General features: G+C 36.5%; 2 protein-coding genes across 2 annotated transcripts in view; one reads left to right on the top strand and one right to left on the bottom strand.

Annotated features, from left to right (window-relative positions):
* LOC111336746 (uncharacterized) overlaps positions 1–21320 on the top strand; it is a 139607-nt gene that overhangs the window by 66502 nt on the left and 51785 nt on the right. The gene's annotated exons all lie outside the window — the stretch shown is intronic.
* Positions 702–13243, bottom strand: LOC148720831 (uncharacterized). Its single transcript, XM_088737678.1, has 3 exons — positions 13080–13243; positions 3965–4046; positions 702–2542 (listed from the first exon to the last, which is right to left on the bottom strand). The coding sequence occupies exons 1-3, from the start codon at positions 13241–13243 to the stop codon at positions 2300–2302; spliced, it is 489 nt and encodes a 162-aa protein (XP_088593804.1). The 3' UTR covers positions 702–2299.

Raw genomic sequence — 21320 nt, 5'->3', positions numbered from 1 at the left:
AAATGACTGGACTCGAATATCGAACATTGCTGACTTTGCTGGAGGTAAGTAGACAAACAGCTTTTGAATTATTTTTATGCTAGAAGTACAGCTTAATCTCTACTGAACTTGTTTCGAGTCGGAGCTAGGGAATACTCTGACTCGTATTTGTTGTATTTTGGATTTTTGTGGAAATCCCATACATTTCCTTACACGATTTCGCCGCCATTAACTCCATAATACGTACGCGCGTCCGGCATTTTGACCCAAATTTCTGGCAATGATTTTCACAAGAATGGTTGAGCACCAGGCCTCGCTTTGAAAAAGAGGCCAAGGGTAATTTGGAAATGGGCTGTTAACTTTCGGTTTGTTTCGAACACTTTTAAGGCCGATTCCCAACGTGGTTTCTTCGAATTTTAGATCGAATTGTGTTATCATGTTAAATACGATTCTCCTTCTTATTGGATCTCGGTCTTCTTTTCTACGGAACAAAGAGAAAGAACTCGATCAACCGCGTATGTTCGGGGAAATAAATATGTTTGGGCTCCGAATCAGAGTCATTTGATTTCGAGTAGCTAGGTGATGGTTAAAATTGGCACTGAGAAGAGCCCTAGCACTTTCATGTCCAAGAAAATGACTGTATTTCCATAATTATTATTTTTGAGGGCGTTAACACAATAAAAGGTGAGGAAATGACAAGAAATCAATAAAGTTTGTTCATTTCAAATGGCCTTTATTTTTCTTCACTGAGTATACATCATCAAGCTGAGCTAGCGAGAAATTACACCTCGCCATTAACTAAAGGCTTCAAAACAAATGAAAGGAAAATTCTATAAAGCTGTTGAAATTAATTCTGAAATTGCTAAACTAACAGTTTGGCTTAACTGGTTGAGTTGAGTGCGTCTGGCTTGAAGCCGTAGAACTTACTTGCACTTCCTCACCGGCCATAGAACTCGGCTACAAGCGTTATTTACAGAAGCTTCACTTGAAAAAAGACTAACGACTAAGAACCTCCGGAAAAGTACGTTTCTGTACGGCTGAGCAATCTTTTATCTAGGATTTCAAGCTTTCTTCGTTTTTATGCTTTGTAATGGCGAAAATATGCTTTGATATTTCTTTCATAAATGCTACAAGAAAATAGCGATAACATATGGAAATGGCTCCGGTCTTAAATGGTCTTACTGATTGGCTGATTTCATCGTACGATTGCTTGATTCTCTCTTTTGGTTGGTTTATTTCAACGGAATAAGACACTTTTAACCCGAAAAATGTGCTACAATGTCCGACAGAGAGATGATAATAAATCATTCTCCTTGTTTGCAGCCAAATAGTAAATGGCCTCCTTTAAGCAGGCACTCAATGGCAATCTTATCTTAGTAAAAATCCTACACCCGAAAAAGTCCATAGGATGACTATGAAAATACTATATTACCATATTACGCCTCTTCCCTTTATATCATATGGTCGACCATGCGTATCAGAATTCTCCGGCAATCAAAAAATAAAATACTAATAAGCAAGCCATTTAATGGAGTCACATGATATTACTGCAAAAACTTAAGGCCAAATATAAAGGAGTACTTAGAATGTTTATGCCCACGTAAATCAATCAGTTCGACTTCTTTCTTTCTCGTGTTTTTTTTTACTTTGCGAAACCTTGGAGTTCGTCTGCCTTTTCCCTCAGAAGTTTTGCTGCAGCAGATCCTTTGTCTTCAATAAGATCTTTGATCGTATAGCTCAAGTCTATTGCATCCCATATCACGAATGCAACATTGACAATAATAGTGGCTTTACCCACCCCTTTAGTACCTGCTTGGATTATGTCATCACCCGTTGCTTTAAACACATCGTCAGCAGAACTTTTAGCTGCCTTTTTTGCACCTTGAGTAGCAGTTTGGGTTGCGGCTTTCAAACCATACTTGGCCAGTTTCGCTGCACAGGTCACAGAAAACCTTGATAGTATCATGTAAGTTGGTTTCCCTAGGGAGAAAAACACCATCTCACGGAGAATCGTCCTGACCATAGGACTTCCTAAATTGAAGGTTTTGGCGAGGTGATACATGTGTAGAATCCTTACACTTTCTTTCTTGCTCAATAGATACTTGACAAAACTGTTTACCTCGTTGACACTCTCTATAGTCTTCTCCAGGAGTTTGTTTGCCTTTTTTATTTCATTTGAGTTCAAATAAGACTCGAGGGCCGTTGACGCTATGTTTGTAGCGGCTCCAGCGACTCCAAAAGTCGTCCCCGCAATCAACAAGGGAGAGGCAGTCCCTGCGGTCATAACAGTTGCCACTGCTCCACCAATTGAAAGAAGTCCTCAAACTAATCCAGCACTGGTACCTATAGCATTTGCTCTCTTTGATGCTCTCCATACCTCGTCTAGTTTCTCGGCTGCCCAACGAAGGCTCGTGGCGGTATCTTCCCCATCGTTTCTTAATACCAACATTTTCTCTTCAAGCGTGTCGAGATCTCTTCTATCTTCCTGCTTTACCTCATCACGCCATTTCGAAAACATTTGTACGACGCTCTGTAGGTCGTGGTCCATTTTTTGACGTTCCATCTACAAAAAAAGTATCTTAATCAATTATTAATCTTAAGGAATGACACACGCTGGACGTAAGGTCGACAGATTGCCCGGTCGTCAATACGCGACTTTGCTGGTACCGACGTAAAGATGAACACAGATTATTTAACGATGGAAATGGTCAAGAGGCAAGTTGTTCGCGCGTCTTGATCTTCGTTGTTGCTTAGTATTGAAAAGCTTTGCAAATCAGTTTTTAAAATTATGTGTTTGCAAACCTTCTTTTGCTTCACGATGGGCCGAGGAGAACATGGAAAAGTAACAGAAGCTATTCGAAAGTTACGTAAACTTAAACAAACTCTTCTACTTACATTTCGTGGCAGAAAGTTTTAACAATTTCAGCTTCCTTCGCTGTTGTATCACGATTTTACTGATGTACAATCTCGCCTATTTCTCCCTTCTTTGCCCAAAATATTGGGCAAAGAAGGGGGGGTCCCCGAGAAGTAAACATTTAGCACCGTAAAAACCCGTGTATAAGAACCGTTAGCCTCTATACGTTCTTATATAAACGGTGTTCATTGTGAATTGAGCTACCTAGGTTCTTACAGGTTCTCGTATTCATGGGTTTACCTAAAAATTGAATCATTTACACACTTTCCTGGACATACAAAAGCCACAGTCAATGAAGAAACCCCACCTTGATATCTCACGATTTTTTTATCTTGTTTTGTATGGCGTTTGATGTTCTGCCGGCATTTTATTTGAAAAAAATCTTAGCCCAAATGTCGTAAAACCTTACTTGAAGTCAGCAAGTTCAGTTTTCATTTTCCAGCCAAACTCCGTATCGCTTTTGAGAATCAAATTTAACGCTAGTACCATCTCTTTCAAGTCCTAACATTCATTTGGAAGCAGTATTAACAAAATAATTTGGATATATCAACAAAGTTGAAATGGTAAATTGGCCACCGTAACGATTACAAAAGCTGACGTTTCGAGCGTTAGCCCTTCGTCAGAGCGAAGTACATGCATGTACATGCATGTACATCCAGTATTAACAAAGTCGCGTATTGGCAGATAGGATCCCAAAGCATCGCGAGCGTTCCTCTCAGAACCCAAAAAAGTGTATGTGGCATACTTTCAAAGAAATCATGCATGTACAAGAGGGGAAGTCCCCTCGTTCCCACTCACAAAATGGTTCCAGAGAGCGCCCCAGGACATTTAATTTTAACCTTTCTCTCCAACATTGTAATGAATTGTAATTATGACACTTTCTGACTTTGATAGTTTGTTTAAAAAACAAACAAAGAAAAAAAAATTGGAAATTGGTTTTTAGGTCAGCACGCGAGGAGGTAAACAGGTTATGATTGGCCTAAGTAGTTGAAATTTGTTCTTTATGTAGAATTGTTCTATCAGAATGACATAATTGCAAGTTCCATACGAATACGATACGTGATAACTTACCTTTTCCTTTTCAGAGTAGCTTGACATTTTGTTGATTTCCTCTGAGCCAGTAACGCTGATTCGCTGGAAAGAGTGGATAAACCTAGAATGAAAAATAAAACAAATCAGATTTATTCTCAGAAAGAAGAGCAGTTAGCTTTAGTCAAAAGAAGAAGGGAGAACTTTCTTTGCTTTTTCGACGGTGTGGTGTAAGTAAATTTTTGCTTCCACTCGTTGTAAGAAATGTTTGAAGAATGATAAAGAACTGCATCAGATAGCCAGACATTTCTGGCCTGTTAGACTTTAATAGTAAATTTCGCGACATAATGCAATAATGGTTTTTGAAAAGTCTCAAAACTTTTTTGGAAAAATTAAGGGATAAATCCGCTCCTCTGAGCAGCCCTTGGAGTTACACCAATGACTCTGTAACGATCACTATGGACAACATATTTGGGTATCAAATTGCTTAGATGATTCTACGGAACGAACAATGGTCATGGTGACACGATATAGTGGTAAATTATTTCAGGACAATTATCACGATGAAAATTCTTTAAGGTGTTTTTTCTTCCTTTTAATATTAAGTACCCGGTCTTTGTACACTACTTAAATAAATCAGTACTTTCGTTTTGATAAAAAAAGAGAAAAAAATGCCTGCTGGCGCTATCCCCACATCATAAAAATGCTAGTTGACATGCCAAACTTTTCAAATTTGTTTGAATAAATAAAAAACTCCAATTTGACGCATAAAAATAACCACTGGTGCCTTTTTGGTATTTGTATGATTTTGGACCCATTTTAACATATTTGAACCTAATTTTGTTCATACTTGAAGCTTAAATTTGTTGCACATAGTTTCATCTAAAATCATATTTTCGCCCACCACCATTTTTAATTTTTGGATAGTTATGCATAAATAAGCCCAAAACCCTTTCATCCTTTTATAAACGAGTAAAATAATTATGGAAAATCGCTTTTAACCAATTTGCACTAGCTTTTAACACAGAAGATGAATGTCCACTGTTGTCAAGAAACTACAATCTTAGAAACCGTGGGCATGAATGGGTGCTGTTGTCAAGAGACGATGTCCGTAGAAATCATGGCATGTAAACTTTATAATGACCGACACGTTTCATGATATAAGTCTTTAAGTGTGAAATAAAAAGCCATTGTCTAGTCTGTTTTTCATGTGTGCTGATGATGCGAGTGTCTCAAACAGATTCATGTTGTCTAAAGAGTACAAGTGCCACTCGAAGTCCGAAGAAGTTACGCGTGACAAATTGTTCTTATTAGCCGGGTTATTCAAAACATTTACATACATACATGCTTTATTGCCACTTCCCAAAGAGGATTTTCAGAGGCAATACAATTAAGGTAAAAGTTAATTATACAATTAAGCTAAAAATTATATTTCAGACTTAAAATAGAGCAATGACTTAAATAGCGGAAGTGCTAAGGTTACTTAAGAGGCGAGACCTAAGGCGGCGTTTAAACACATTAACCGATTCACAAAGTTTAAGATCGTTAGATGAGGAATTCCATAAAGTAACTGCTCTATAGAAAAAAGTCCTTTGGCCACTTGCTGTTCTAAAGCGAGGTATGTTAAACATTTGAGAACTTCGCGTTCTACGATTTGTGACATCACACCGTCTAATTAATTGTGTAGATAAATATCCAGGAGCACATCTAGTTAAACACTTAAATGACATTACGGCATCACGGTCAAGTTTATTGTCTTTACGTGAGGCATGGTTACTCAACTGCCCGAGCCAGAGGCTCACGTATAAAACGTAAGACTACCCACCCATACCACCCCAGGGGAGGATATCCACCACACAGTAATCTCGTGCGTGGGAAATTAACGTCTCCTACCCCTAACCCTGCAGGAGACGGAGCCTACGAAGAGTTTGAGTTTTTGACATGTATTTTAGTGAGAAAGAGAGAGAAGAAGCTAATAGTGTTGCCATTGTGATAAACAAGACTTAAGAAATGATGTTGCCAATGTGGTCATTTCATTAAGTACTATCACGTTAATGTCTTTCGTTACAGCGGTTATAAGGTAAATAGAATTTCAATCTATCAAACAGAGCATCATGTGATTAAGGCTTTGAGTAAAACAATGGAAAAGCATCATTTGGTGCCTAATGACCATGAAATAAATTGATTTTCTCATTTACTTCAAATAACTTGTTGAGCATTAAACGAAACAGATGAGGATAAAGAGGTTTGCCTGTAAAGTTTTATCAGATATTTTTACCGAATCTCAGTAGATACTTGGGTAATTATCTTAAATCTTTTATTTGATAAAAAGTTGGGTAAGCAAACGTTAGAGAAAATTTAAAATACATTCATAAATATTGATTTGCATGAACAAGACAATCTTTAAGAACTTAATTGATAAATTTTACCCATTGGAGGGTACTAACTGTTGAAAAAGAATAAAGGCTGATAGTTTCGAAAGAAACTGTTCGGGGCTGCGTCGGTGGGAGTAACGAAATAATTTGGATATATCAAAAAAGTTGAAATGGTAATTTGGCCACCCGTAACGATTACAAAAGCTGACGTTTCGAGCGTTAGCCCTTCGTCGGAGGGCTAACGCTCGAAACGTCAGCTTTTGTTATCGTTACGGTGGCTAATTTACCATTTCAACTTTGTTGATATATCCAGATTATTATGTTGAAAAAAGAGTTAATTTCATTTAAATCAGTTTTTGTTTTTAAGCGAGAGTTGTGATACATATATAAATGTTGTGCCGCGTAGCACTAAGAACACAAATTATGGAACAGAAAATTAACTCTGAAGCGTTTTAACAGAGCATTAACTCTGAAGTGTTTTAACAGAGAATTAACTCTGACGTGTTTTAACAGAGAATTAACTCTGAAGTGTTTTAACAGAGAATTAACTCTGAAGTGTTTCAACAGAGCATTCACTCTGAAGTGTTTTAACAGAGAATTAACTCTGAAGTGTTTTAACAGAGAATTAACTCTGAAGTGAATTAACCACTGAGTGTTAGCCCTTTACTAGGGCTAACACTGAGTGGGTTTCTCATGGGTTTCATTTAGCACTTTAATTTACACTTCAGAGTTAATTCTCTGTTCCATCATAGAAGTTGTGATAGTCGATTGTTTTTATAAGAATGCTTTTTAAGTCGGCGACTGGCAAATTGTCAAGACGATTCACCCCATTTCATGTTATTTTTAATATCTGCATTTCTTTGTCTCGTTTGTAATTTGATATTTATCTCGTAGTTCGTTCTAGTTAGTTTAATGACTCAAAGACAGAATTTCTAGTCATCGGTTCGTCGCAGCAGTTATCTAAGGTTACCATTCCTTCAATTAAAGTGGGTGAATGTGACATTCAACCCCTTAAGCATGTTAGAAACCTTGGCGCATGGTTTGATAACCATATGTCTATGAATGCTCATATAGGAAAGGTGTGCAGTAAGGCATTTGGGGGGCTTAATGATATTAGGCAAATTAGGAAATATTTGTCTGCAGAATCAACAAAGTGTTTAATTCGTGCGTTTGTTACATCACATTTAGATTATTGCGATGCTCTTTTGTATAAGCTTCCGCAATATCAATATGATCGACTTCAAAAAGTTCTTAACGCGGCGGCTTGGGTTACATGCTTAATTCCTAAGTCTGCTCATATTACTCCGGTACTTAGGGAACTTCATTGGTTGCCGGTGAAAGTTAGAGTAGAATTTAAGATTGCGCTTTTAGTTTTTAACACGTTGAATGGCCTAGAACTAGATACAGCCTGCGGTGTGATTCTGAAACATTGCTGCTAATCCCAAGGGTGACACGGAAGACTTTTGGCGATCGAGCCTTTTTCCATCCTGGACCAACAGAATGGAATGCCTTGCCATCTAGTCTTAGAAACTGTAGGAACATTTACTCTTTTAAAAGTACAATTGAAGACTTATCTTTTTAAGAAAGTTTTTAATTTGTAATTTTATATTCTTATTACTAGTCTTATTTATGCCATCTAGCCTTAGATACTATTTGAACTTTGACTTTTTTAAAGTACAGTTAATATTGTACAGCGCTTTAGAATATTTTAATAGTTAAAGCGCTATACTAAATGTAATAAATTATTATTATAGTTATTGATCCTAGGAGTATGATTACCTTATCTTGTTAAAAAAAAATCAAACTCCTTTTTACTTATAATATCTAGTCAATATTTAAATCAGTTGTTGATGTCATTTCACCCCAAAAAAACCAAACTAATTTCATAAGTTGCTCTTTTCACATTGGTAATAATTTCATCTCCTCCCATTAATTGTAATTTCCAAGTTTCAATAAGCTTTTACCTTCGTTAGCTGGTGCATTCAAAATTCAAAATTTTCTACTACGCAGACTCAGGTTAGAATTGATTGTATTCCATGTGAAATAAACATTTGAATACAATAAATTTACAGCATGTTTTGCTTTACTTGGATCGTTTGAGCCAATTAATAGATTGTTACTCACTTACAAGTCAATTATTCGATTTCTTAGACAGTAGTGCGAGTAACGCGTTTGTCTGTTCATTGCATGTGTCGTCGAAGTAATGTATTAATGCATTGCAAAGTTCTGTTATGAGTTTTTTATGCGCGTAAACGTTTTCGTCTGGCTTCAAGAAGATTGAATTTTGAAGTTTGTCTTACATAATGATTATAAATTAACAATATCAATATAAGTAAGAGGATCACCCATGCATGTTATGAGTCCATATCAATTTCACCCGAAAATATGAGTTTGTTTCCATTGAAGTTAAAGTCTTCTGTCGTTGTGTCATTTCCATCTAGCTACAAAAAATTGGCTTCTCGGTTTATATGATATTTACTTTACCACTGACATCACCTAGATCTAATTTCTTACGTTCTACAAGACAATTTCCATCATCTGTAAGTCTTGTTTTTTTTCATCGGCAACAGTATAGCTTAGTAATCCATTTGAGTAATTCCTTTATTATAACACCACATTATTCAATTACTTCTTTACAGTTTTTAAACGATTAATTTTCTCGGTTTATCAATGTATAGGAAAGAGAAAGGCTCTTTAGTTGCCTTCTTCAATTTACTTTTCTCTGAAAATGCTTGTGTTTTCTTTACAGAAGGAAAATTATAAATGCAGAAATTAGAGCAGTTCAAGCCTTTGTTATTGAAAATTCAGCGTTAGTAAGGTAATTTTAAAGAAATTTTAAACAAATTACATGCTTTTGATATTTTTTTTTCACAAACATGACCACCCTAGACTATTATCACTTAAATATTCTACTGGAACGATATTATCATCAATTAAATTGTTGTTATAACTTTATAACCTACCTCTTTGTTTATCTGTTCTAGGACTTGTAAAAGGTCTTAATATGTTTTTTGTTCCAAGTCAAGTTTTTAGCTTAAAGATAAATTTTGTCGGAGTAAAGAAGTGTGTAGATCATGTCAATAAGTAGGTTAGTTTTTCCAGAACCAGATAGTGCACAAATTATCATTCCGAAGCATTCATCTGGCATGAATTCAATTTTTTTTAGTCAGTTTTTTCCTTGCCTATTATAGTTTTCAACTTTATATAAATACATTATGTTACTTTCAACTGAGAGTTGTACTTTGGGTTTTACTGCCAATAAAGTTTCGTTTATTTAGTGTGATTCATGATTAGTTTGGATAAGTGAAAAGAATTCGCAAAATAAATATCAGAACTAAATAAAAAATAAAATTAAATGTAATAAGCGAAGAATGATGTAATAACAGATAAAAGGTGGTGGACAGGTGAGAAAAGCATTTTTAGAAAAAACTTTGAAGAAAATTACAAGCAAGTTACATGATGTCATTCCTGCCAATATTGTTTAAATTAACACCCAAGCGAAAAAAGAAAATAATACTCAAGAGAAGTGTTCCAAGATTGTGGAATCTATGATGAGGTCAGTTGAGATTTAAATTTAGGAGATTTGTTTGACGCAGATGAGCCATTGTTAAAGTCACAGCAGTAAAAATGCAGAAAAGCAGTTAAAATTATAATTCCTGTTTATTTACATCATTTTCCTAAAAATTTTATATAAAACCTGATTTTGAACAACTGCCACCGCCTTTTAGGGCACCAGACTGTGAAACAAATGAAGAGGATTTAAGAGAAATAGATCAAGAGAGCATGTCATGAATTTCACAAAAATACAATATTAGATAGATATGACTTACTTGTTAATAATATCAAATTTCAGTTGGCTGAGTTTAAACAGAATGATAAAGGAAGAATAAAATTCATTGATAAACTTTGCGAGGGGGCAACACAAAGAAAGATCTCTAATAAATCTGGCGCAAATTGGCAAAAACGATTTTCAATCATTTTTCAACTCGTTTTTACAAGCATGATAGGCTTTAAACTACTACTAGATAAGGTTGCGAAATAATAAAAGAGAAAACAAAAGCCTATGTGAAACAAAATGCAACAAAGTTATGCTTCTAGCATGCGATTTCAAATGATCAAAATTAGTCAAAAAGGGCTGAAATTGAAAATGCACCAGCAGTTATTTTTATGCATGAAAGTAAAATTTCTGATTTATATAGGTATTTTACGAAAATCCGTGTCTTAATTTGAAAAACTCTGAGGCTATTCGAGATAGTATTTAGAGGGTCGATACCCCAATAGACACCTAAAACCCTATCATCATAATAGAGTCATTAGAGGGAAAAATGTTTTCATCATTTGTTTGCCCAAGCATATCATTAATGATTAGATGTCAAGTAAGTCGACGAAACTCAAGATCAGGAAAAGTTATTTAACTGACAAAATCATTAGGTTTAATCACATAGAAAAACATAAATCTGTCTCAATGAAAAGAAGACTCGAAACTAACAGAGAAACTAGAGGAATTTGGAATAAATTATCAGCATGGCTCTGATTTAATTCAAGTTGTTATCTCCAAATTAAAAAAAAATATCCACGTGGTAAGAGGGAAGGCGGTTTGCGCAGTTTGCATCGACTGATTGTCAAAGAAAACTGCGGGACAAATCCATTGCTTAAAAACCTCGCACTTAATTTTGAAGACTTTATTAGATAATAAGGTATTGATGAACTCAGCTAGTGCCGAATGATATTTAGGTAACCTAATTCACCCACTAAAATTAAGCTCAGAGGTTGGAATCTGAGATTTTCGTAGCGAATTAGGAGTTAAATTGCAGAGAAGGGAAAAAGTAAATCTACTTAATTTAAAAATGAGTAAGACGAAGTCGACAAAGATCCGCCAATTTCCGGCGAAGTCGAAAAGGAAAACTTTGTCATTTACACGTACTAGTCTACATGAATATGCTCCGATGTAAAAGCAGCTAGATTTAGCCCTTGGCAGTTAGCCACTTCAGGAAATCGGTAACTCTGATCAATGACCGCAGTGAAATCAAGTTACGTTCACATCATCGATGAGCCTCCTCTGCAGAGCCAATCAGATCTACGTAAAGCCTACTGTTTACGATTTTTACACGCAAGCATTTTCATTTGATTGGTTCGCACTTTTTAGTTTCAATTCGTGGAAACGAGAACAATGAAATCTTCTTTTGATGAAATTCCTGCGATCGCTAAAAGTGCTTTATGTTGTAAGCAAAGAGTGCTATCTAGATTATTCGTTTTCATGTAAAATAACCACTGATTTGGCTAATTCAGTTATGGCGAGCACAGTTTGGCATACAATCATGAAAAACTTACTAGAGTAGAGTAAAAGAAATTCGACAAACATGGTGTTTAATTGTTTCCCTAAATTAGTATTGCTGTTTACGACTCCTCTGGGAAAGAACACCGACGAAAGTCTTCCGTAATATCTCATGAAAGTTGACACTTTCGCCAAAAAACTAATGGGGTTTCAGTGGCAGATATTCACGTAATTGTTTTCCAAGACAAGGCCATACTTGTTTCGGTTTTCTCTTTGTGGAATAATTAATTGCTCATATAATTTACCCTCTGCTGTGACCATTCCAAATATAAAAGCCAACTTTTCTTTCGTCTCATTTGACTTAAAAAAAAAAAAAAAAGAAAGCAAATGAGATATTCGTAATATTTTCTATAGTTACTCTGAAATTAGAGAAAAAAAAAAAGGTTTTGGATGTATGTTAGATGAGGGAGCCATAAAATGAAAATTACTTTCGGGGAAATCAGTTCATAACGGGTAAAAGGGGTTTTGTTGCTTTTAAGAATTGTTACGCATTGTTTAACCCGTTTTAAACCCAAAAACTTACACGATTTTCTTGAGAGAAATTGATTGAACTGCCACTCTGTTTTGAGAGTGACACTCCATATCTATGAGTGCGAGTAACGTTTACTCTGCAGCATTCATATTTTGTTGCATCCTCTTTAGACAAACTGAGAAATTGAGTGGGAACTTCTTTTCCCATTCAGACTATTCACTTTCGCTAGCGAGCGATGTCGTCACGAGCAGTTATAAGGGAATCAATCAGATGTTTTTAATAACTGTTAAAAATGTTTACTAAGAAAATTTCACTCTTGCTTTGCTTTTCTATTAATGAAAAAAATTACTTGAATTGATAATTAACTGTCTTAACTATTGGAAAATGAGGACTTATCCTAGAGGTAGTTAAGTCTTTGTTTCACGTGAAATTGGCCGGATAGTTCTGGAAAAAGGCCAAACCATGTTCACCTCTTGGTTATTGATCTCCTTTTATTTTTTAAATTTCTCACTCAAAAGCTTTGCTTTTTCTGAGAATTTAGCGAAATTGTCAGTGAACAAATTAGAACAGGTAACTTTTCAGTTATTCCTCTAAGAATATTTTTCATCAACGTTTAAAATGAAAATCACCTCGTGTACATTGAAGTGCGAAAAATATGCAAAAAACCACCCCTCCCCTTTCCTCATTCAGGAACATATGCCGTCGGTTTTAGGCTAACCAAATATTTCGTTGTTTTCTTCGAAAAGGCTGGATTTTATTCACATCTTCAGTCCCTTGAAAAACATTCCACAGAGATTAGCCCTTTTCCGAAGGACCAGCAGGGTAAACTTTTACATTCATCAATTGCCGAAATTCAGACGAAAGTACATTTATGTGGTTTACTATGCACATATTTCTAGTTCGATGAGATTATGAATTCAGTATTACTGACGTCGACTGCATTGAAAAGCTAGAGGATAAAAATCAAAGGCTCACCTTTTGATGTAAACGATCTGCTCGAGGATATCTGTAACTCTGATCAATGACTGCAGTGAAATCAAGTAACGTTCGCGTCTCTGATGAGCCTCCTCTGCGGAGCCAATCAGATCTATGCCAAGTATTTTTTTACGGGCAAACAAGCTTATTTGATTGGTTCGCATTTTTAGTTTCATTTCGAGGAGATAAGAAATATGAGACTTTCGCGTCGATGAAATTTCCTGGATGACTCTGGAAAAAGGCCAATCCCGCTTTAAAAAAGCGGCTTTAACAGGGTGAATGCTAAAGTCCAAAATCTCTATTCTGTAATATTAGTCATTCATAGACTTGCTGAGTGTCAATAAGTTTTGTATCAAAAAAGTTGGAGCTTTGTTAGTTAAGCATATCGATCGATACCACTCTTTGTTATGATTTTGCAAAAGTGTTGAGAACAGCTGGCATTGCAGTCCTGGTTATACGAATAAAGAATGCTTCTGTGCACGTGATACTCATAAAGGTCGAGGCTTTGTCTCAGTTTGTTTTAGCGCGTTTCAATTACTATCTCCCCTTTGAAATAATCCGCTGCGAATTTTTTAGGGAAGGGGGGATGTGTACATGGTCAATTATTCAGATGATTTTCCATTTGTATTCTGAAAAGCTTTGCGCACACTAGACCTGCTTGAGTATTCGTGAGCATTGTGCAACCCCATTTTAGACTACACTGATACTTAAACTTTCTTAGAATTGCTGATATCGGGAAAAGTACTTGATTACGCCCGAAAAATACGATTTTTTGTCCATTGCTCATTATCTTCTCTCCTTCTTAGCCGTTCTACGGGATGTTGCGCATTGCTCTCCAGTAATGAAAGCTCCCTTTAATTTGAGAAGACCATTGCTTATCATCCTCAAGGAGTACATTTTGAGTAGAAACAAACGCTCAAATTAAAATATGTAATTCCTGCCGTGGGCGAGATTTTGTGGAGTCGTGTGCAAAGATGCAATGTAAATAACTTCCTTTCTACCTCAGGCCGAGTGAGTAATGAGCTAGCTCTTCTCTCTTCCTGATCCACATAAACGAACTACCAAATTGCTTGGCTATGGGCTCCCATAGAATGAATTCCAACCACATTATTGCATGTTTCTCTTCTGCCTCTAACTAGCTGATCTTGAGACTCAAGTCAATAATGATGGAATGAATACATATTGATCTTTAGCTTAAAGCTAACAGGTTAGGCACCTATGCTGCCTAAACAGAGTTTCTGATGATTAGCTCAAGGACAAAATAATTTTAATGACCACGCAATAAAAATTAATATAGACGGCGTCCGAACAAACCAAACGACCAGCAAGGCCTACACGATGAGATTTGTAAAGTAGTCTGGTCGACTTTCGATACATGGACTTAAACGAGACAGGCCATTTATTTCCATGCAAACAGCTACTGATAGACAGGGAGGTCCTATTGAACCGTCCTTTGATTGAACCATTGTATGGGATGGCTTTTCGCAACAGCTCCGAGTTATAATTGATAAAGCTACAGAACTGCGTCGTCCACATTGTCATTCACTGGCTCAAGATATGAGTTTTAGTTATCTTCTAGACTCGCTTGATTGGGACAACTAATCAATTAGAGAAGGTCATTAGGAGGGGAAAAGAGAAAGTAAACTAAATATACAATTGGAATAATGATCTCTCCCTAGCTTATTTCTGTAATGCGTTTACGCGGGGAAACTCGAGTTACTATGTCCACGACACAAAGGAAAAATTGTCCCTTACCATACTGGGAACTGACTACTTAAAGCGTACATTTAGTTGCAATGGCGCCCAATTATGGATCAGCCTCCCCAACTTAGTACATTCAACAAACTTCTCGCGTATCTCTAGGAGAAACATCCAAAGATAGATTTCTAAACAGCACTCCCATACGCAGGCAGATATTTAGGAGATTAATATGCCTTTATTGTCCTTGTTGTTGCATGTAATTTTTATTTGATGCTTGTAAGGTGACCATTTCTGTTTGGTATCCTACAATCGCTATGTGTTGTTATTATCGAGTAACAACGATTTGCTTTCGCCAATATTTTGTTTTCATAGTGTTTAGAGCCTGGTCATACTCCAGCCTCTTCTGTTGTATGCCTAGTTTATTGAATTTCTCGGTCTCCTCTCAGCTGAGATTATGATGGAAATAAATTAAGTTTCTTGCGAATATACGGGGATTTCAAATGACTCACTCTTTCCTGAATAGCTTTAAACTCTTATCCATTACCATTGTCCCCGAGTTAAACATAGCCTGACCTGAAAACCTGAAAACCTGAAAACCTGAAAACGTTTGTAAATATAAACCTTTTGTTCATACAGAATGAAAATAATACATCAGCTGAAGAAATTTTGCCTTTGTATTCGGTTCTATTGCGGATTGAATTCTGTTACAAAAGATTTCTAATGTGTGTTCATATTCTGCCTTTAGCAAGCTTCTATCTCAGTATGCAAGGCTATTTAGTTTTTTCCTCAAGGATATCCCCGCAAACTGGATAAAACCGAAGCTAAAGGATATTCAAATGTTCAAAATTTAGCGTTCAGGTCAATGATTGCTCTATATGGCCACCAGAACTCTGATCTTCTACTCCCATATGAAAGCAACATTATCTCCTTATTGAGCCATCGAGCTCGTGAAATCCTTTGAGCAATTCCAAAACTATTCATTTCACTAAGATATTGGACCAAACTTTAAGTTACAGAAAGCTGTAACGTTAAAATCAGAGTTAAATCACCTCATAAAACGGTGTAAAAATAATTACTCTTCCACTGTTTATTAAGTCTGAACAGAATACACGGAGAAAAACAATTAAATGAAGCATTCGACTGATATGAAATACTAGCATAGCTCGGAGCTCTTCAGTTCTGGGAAATCCATGTGGCAATTAAGAAACATGCGAATTTTTGGAAAATGGGCAAAGAATTTTTATGGACCGGCGATATATTTGTTGAAATTTATTGTTTATAGCCTTGGTTTATAGAGATGATTTTTCAATTTCAATTTGGTTGATCTTTTCAAAGGAGTCAGTAACTCTCTAGATCTAATAGCGCCTCCTTTCATGTCATGATAGAAACACGGCTTTCCCTTTATACAGGTAAGTCTAACTTAAAAATGTGATTTTGGTATCGTACAATCCGGCGCTATGCGTTGTAATTGACGCTTTGCTCGTCAATATTTTGTTTTGACTTTAATTTCCTAACATCAGTTTGCTCCAGCCTCTTCTGTTCCATTAAATTCCACGGTCTGCATTTCAAGTATAGCTGAGATTATGATGGAAGTAGAAGTCCCTTTAATACTTTACAGTGATTTTGATCGACTTTCTGTTTCCTAAACACTTGTGCCAACTTTCTATTCTTAAAGGATTTAAATACTACATCAGCTGCAGAAATCAGTTTTAGTTTTTAATATACTATTCAATGATTGAAGTTTTTTGGTACAGAATATGTCTAAAATATTTTTATCTTTGGCTTTAGTTAGTTTCTCGACCTCTCTGTGCAAGGCTTTTGATATCGAAGTTCGACTTTTCAAAGCTTATAGCTTTTATCATCATCGTTGCAAAGTTTTGGTATCCATTGACTCAATTTAGATCGATCCTTCTTCCTCTAATTTCTTCTCAATATTCTCAAGCTCCTCCGCGTTTCGCATCAAATCTTTGGCGGCGTCTAATCCTTTGTTTTTCACGAGATCTCTGTTCATGAAGCTAAGGTAGTCTTCCCCCATACAAAAACAGAATGTATAATTCCCTTCAGCTAAAGGGAGTCCGTGAAATTCTGTAAAGCAATTCCAAATTATTCATCACCGTCTGAAAGCCATAGATGCAAAAAAGATGTGGTCGAAACCTAAGATTACAGAAAGTCATTTCACTGATAAAATCATCAGATGTAATACCATGAGAAGCTATTAATCTTTCACAGCTTTCCCATATCAAACGCCTATAAAAGAAAAGTTAAACCTTAAACATCCGATAATACTAGCATAGCTCAAAGCTCTTAATTCTAAGAAATCCATAGGGCAAAAATCCTGCTAGTTTTCAAAAAATGGAAGACGCCGATGCTTCTGATGAAAATTCTTGTATGCAGCCTTAGCTTATGAGGCTATTTTTTATTTCAATTCAAATTTGCACATTGTTTTTGAGTTTAGCGTTGATCTTCTCAAAGGAGTTATTAACTCTAACAGTTGCACTCTATCCTGTCACGGTCAAAACACGGCTTTTCCTTTAGGCATTCAGTTATTACAGTCTTCGTCTCGATCATGGTTATTTTTTATTTCAATTTAAGCTTGCACATTGTTCTTGAGCTTAGCGTTGATCTTCTCAAATGAGTTTGTAACTCTAACAATTGCACTCTATCCTTTCACGGTAGAAGCACGGCTTTTCCTTTTAGGCATTCAGTTAATAAAATGTTTGTCTCTATCATGCCCTGACCTTTTCAATAACACGACGGCTTTGTAAATGGAACATATCAGATTTCTTCTGGGAAAAGTCCTTCGCCCGTATGTCGTTTTCCCCGAAAACGAGATATCTCCTATTTGAGTTCGGAAAAAAATATTTAGAGCCGGATATCGGCGGCTGATTCACATTCAATGCTTGCAAGTTACTCCGAAACAACAACAAGATTCTCAAAATCTATCTACCGGCCATTGATGTTTACACTTTTCTCAGACACAATTCGTTCAAAAAAAAAAAAAATTAATATTCTCTACGGAACCGGTAAGATTTATCCATTAGTCGTACAACACTGTGATAACTTAGAAAGTTTAGGAACAGTTCTAGATAAATTATCACACTGAATTCTCTTCGATTCTCTGATGAAGTAATGAGTAAGACCTACATTTATTTTCACGATGGTAATAAATCAATTGTAAGAAAAATATCGATATGAATCAGTGATGAATGCTTATTACAAGGAGATCACCGGACAAATTTAAGCTTTTAATAAAGCAGTTTCGGATTTAGAATTGAGATTGATCAGGCATGAAGATATTGAAGTAAGTTGGTGAGCTAGCGCCGAATAATGTTTAGAAAACCTAACTTACCCACTAAAAGTAAGCGTTGGTAGATCACATGTTTAGATTGTGTATTATATGGAGCAGAGGATTACACATTAAAATGCTGTAAGGTTGGAGAGCTAATTTCGTTATACAATGAAAAAACATTTCTAACCTGGAGATCTGGCCTTGCTTAACACAGTTTCTTCGTAGGGGGGATGCAGTCGCTAGAGAAGGCGCCACTGCATTGGTTGTTAATTCCGAATGGCGCAGTCATTTAAGTAGATCCCTCGATACGATAGTGTTACAGAGACAAAGCGTTTGATTGGTTCTTTATCACAGAATTTATAGAAAAGGGGCTTTCCCAGTAAACAGTTAAGAGTTAGTTTTGATCGATATAAGAATCATGCCCGACCTTTCTAAGAACCGCTTTTGAAATGGAACCTATCAAGCATCTTTTCTGAGAAAAATCCGTTTGAAATGAACAAAATTGATGTAGTTACCATTTGAAAGACAGTTTATCAATTTTCAGTTTTTTCTTAACGGTTCTAAATTGTTCATATGCTTGCCTATGGTTGGCAACGGCTGCTCACAGACAGACGGTTCTATAAGTTATTTTTAAGCTGACAAGTTTATGAAGGAGCCAACATTTTTGGCTTTTACTTCGTGGAAATGGAAATTTATCTCAAAGGCAGTAAAGACCTATTAAAAAATTCCTGCAGGATAACGTTTTTTTGATCACGCGCAATCTTAAAGAGATTGTGAGATGTTTATCGTCTTCTGTAGTGTTGCGGCAAGAACTAAAAGCCATAAATCACATGAGGAGAGAACTCCAATGTGTATCGCGTGCGAATGCCGGACTAATTATATTATTAAATAGTACACACCGAAAAAGGAAATGGCTTACCTTACCGAAGTGTCACTGTAACTCAGTGATATAGCATCGGTATGCTGAATACGAAAGTCTGAGGTTCGATTCCTCACCGGAACTCTGAATATTTTTGTCTGACCCACGCTCGTGACATGACGCAAAAACATCTTTCTTCATAACTACTTCTTGTTCAACACTGACTGAAATTTTTGTAGTGTGGCTTACCATTAAAGCAAGGTCAAAGTATCAATATATCAACGGTATGTGCCTTTATAGAACACTCCCGAAGGCGGCAAAATAAAGGGGTTTGCCGTGACGCGTGACGGCCATATGAGATAATTAACGACGAATTGTGTGACCAGTACCACTTTAGTCACATCATGCTTAAAAAGAACCCCTGGCTTCGTGAGCCTTTCAATTGAGGAATAGCGGTTTCTTTCGAATTTTACTGTGATTTCCATTGGCTGATACTTTCTTAAACAACTGTAATGTCATGCATCGCCTTAATCCCCGAGTCAAACATAAAAAAGGTTCTCAAAACATATAATTATAAAAGTTGTTTATCTAATGGATTAAAACGTCACATTTACTGGAGAAATTTGAAGTAAATAGTATTGGATCTCTTACGAGCGGAAAGTTCCCACACTGACCTTGAGCAAAAAGGCCGGATCCAAGTATTACATAATTAAGGAAAATGGTAAACGAAATAAAATCGTTACTCAGATGAAAAGCTCAACAAGCCAGCAGGTTTCGTGTTATTGAAATGCGCTTCACGCCGCTGTTCTATCATGTCGTTGATGTAGCGCTGATCACGCAACCCGCGAATCGTTCTTTCCGGAATTCAACTGGAGACTGGGGCGGAACTTAACTCGCGAAGCACCCTGGGGCTGTTTTTGGATACGCGAGCCAAAGTATTAAAGAAAAACATGGGGAAATTGCCGTGCTGTGTGCCTCGTTGCACAAATAAGTATGTCAAGTTGATACGAAACCTTAATCTTAGAATACACTCGTCGAGTACAAAAATATGCGGCAAACATTTTCCGCAAGGCGAAAGGATGAGTCGTACAGAACTCCCATCAATTTTTCCATGGACTAAAGCTAAATCAAAACGTCGTGAGCTAGTTAAGCACGACGTAACGGCCAAAAGAAAGAGACGAAAACCCTCTTCGACCAAAAGTGTTTGTGTTGAACTCCACAATGTCGAGGAGTCCAGCGAAACCCTTCTAAAGGAGATTGAACAGCAAAGAAACCCTAAAGATGTGATTGTCCCAGAAGATACTATTGAGATGGAATAGAGGACAAAACTGATCAAGTACATCGTTCGGAGAAGGAAGCGAACAATGTGGAAACCCTGAAGGACCTTAAGGCAAAACTCGAGTCACTTGAAAAAGATTTGGAAGAATGTAAACAACAACTTTGTTCAGCAAACTAGATCAACTGAAGTATAAAGTTGAAAATGAGCCAAAATTCGAATTAGACGATTACAAGGATAACGATGAATCCATTTCATTTTATACAGGATTTCCTATTTATGCTACAATGATTTTTTGCTTCGATACTCTGAAAGCTAAAGCTGAAAACCTAAGTTATGGTGGTCATGAACGAGTAAACTTTGTCAATAGAAAATCAGGTAGGAAAAGGAAGTTATCACTTTGACAGGAATACACTACTCTTGTACTTTAAAGTGCACCTAAACCCAAAACATTTTTATCGCTTAACGAAATAAGCGTATCTTTTGGAGTATTTCTGTGCAAAAATTTTTTTATTTGCTCAAATCTTCAATTTTCTGTACCCAGTCAAAATACGGAAAATCGGCCGCCATCTTGCCCCACGACCGAGTTTAAAGAGGAATGGCTCTAGCAGGTAATGTGACGTCAAATCGAGGACAAGAAAGTCTGCATTTCACACATTTTTACTTGTTTGGGAAGGTTGTAGTCAATATTGTCCGAAAATATGCCGACTAAGTGTGTTGTAGAAGGATGTAGCAACGTGCGAAATTTGCAAGAGTGTATCGCGCTTCATACATTCCTCATACAACACACCTAGTCGGCATATTTCGGACAATATCGACGACAACCTTCCCAAACAAGTGCAAATGTGTGAAATGCAGACTTTCGTGTTCTCGATTTGACGTCACATTACCCGCTAGAGCCATTCCTCTTTAAACTCGGTCGTGGGGCAAGATGGCGGCCGATTTTCCGTATTTTGACTGGGCACAGAAAATTAAAGATTTGAGCAAATTAAAAAATTTTTGCACAGAAGTACTCCAAATAATAAGTTTATTTCGTTAAGCGAAAAAAAATGTTTGGGTTTAGGTGCACTTTAACGCCTTAGGCTTGGTCTACTAGAAAGGGATTTGGCAGACAGA

The sequence above is a fragment of the Stylophora pistillata genome, chromosome 11, assembly GCF_964205215.1.
Source record: "Stylophora pistillata chromosome 11, jaStyPist1.2, whole genome shotgun sequence".
Taxonomy (NCBI): Eukaryota; Metazoa; Cnidaria; class Anthozoa; order Scleractinia; family Pocilloporidae; genus Stylophora; species Stylophora pistillata.
The sequence above is the reverse complement of the archived record's forward strand: the minus strand, read 5'-3'. Positions and strand labels throughout refer to the sequence as shown.

Bases quoted from the DNA above. Each gene is read 5' to 3' on its own strand.
- LOC148720831 (XM_088737678.1), bottom strand. From the start codon at position 13,243: ATGCGAACCAATCAAATAAGCTTGTTTGCCCGTAAAAAAATACTTGGC. The intron at 4,047-13,079 runs GTGAGCCTTTGA...TTTTCATTCTAG, and splicing joins CAGATCGTTTACATCAAAAG to GTTTATCCACTCTTTCCAGC. The intron at 2,543-3,964 runs GTAAGTTATCAC...CTTTTTTTGTAG, and splicing joins GCTACTCTGAAAAGGAAAAG to ATGGAACGTCAAAAAATGGA.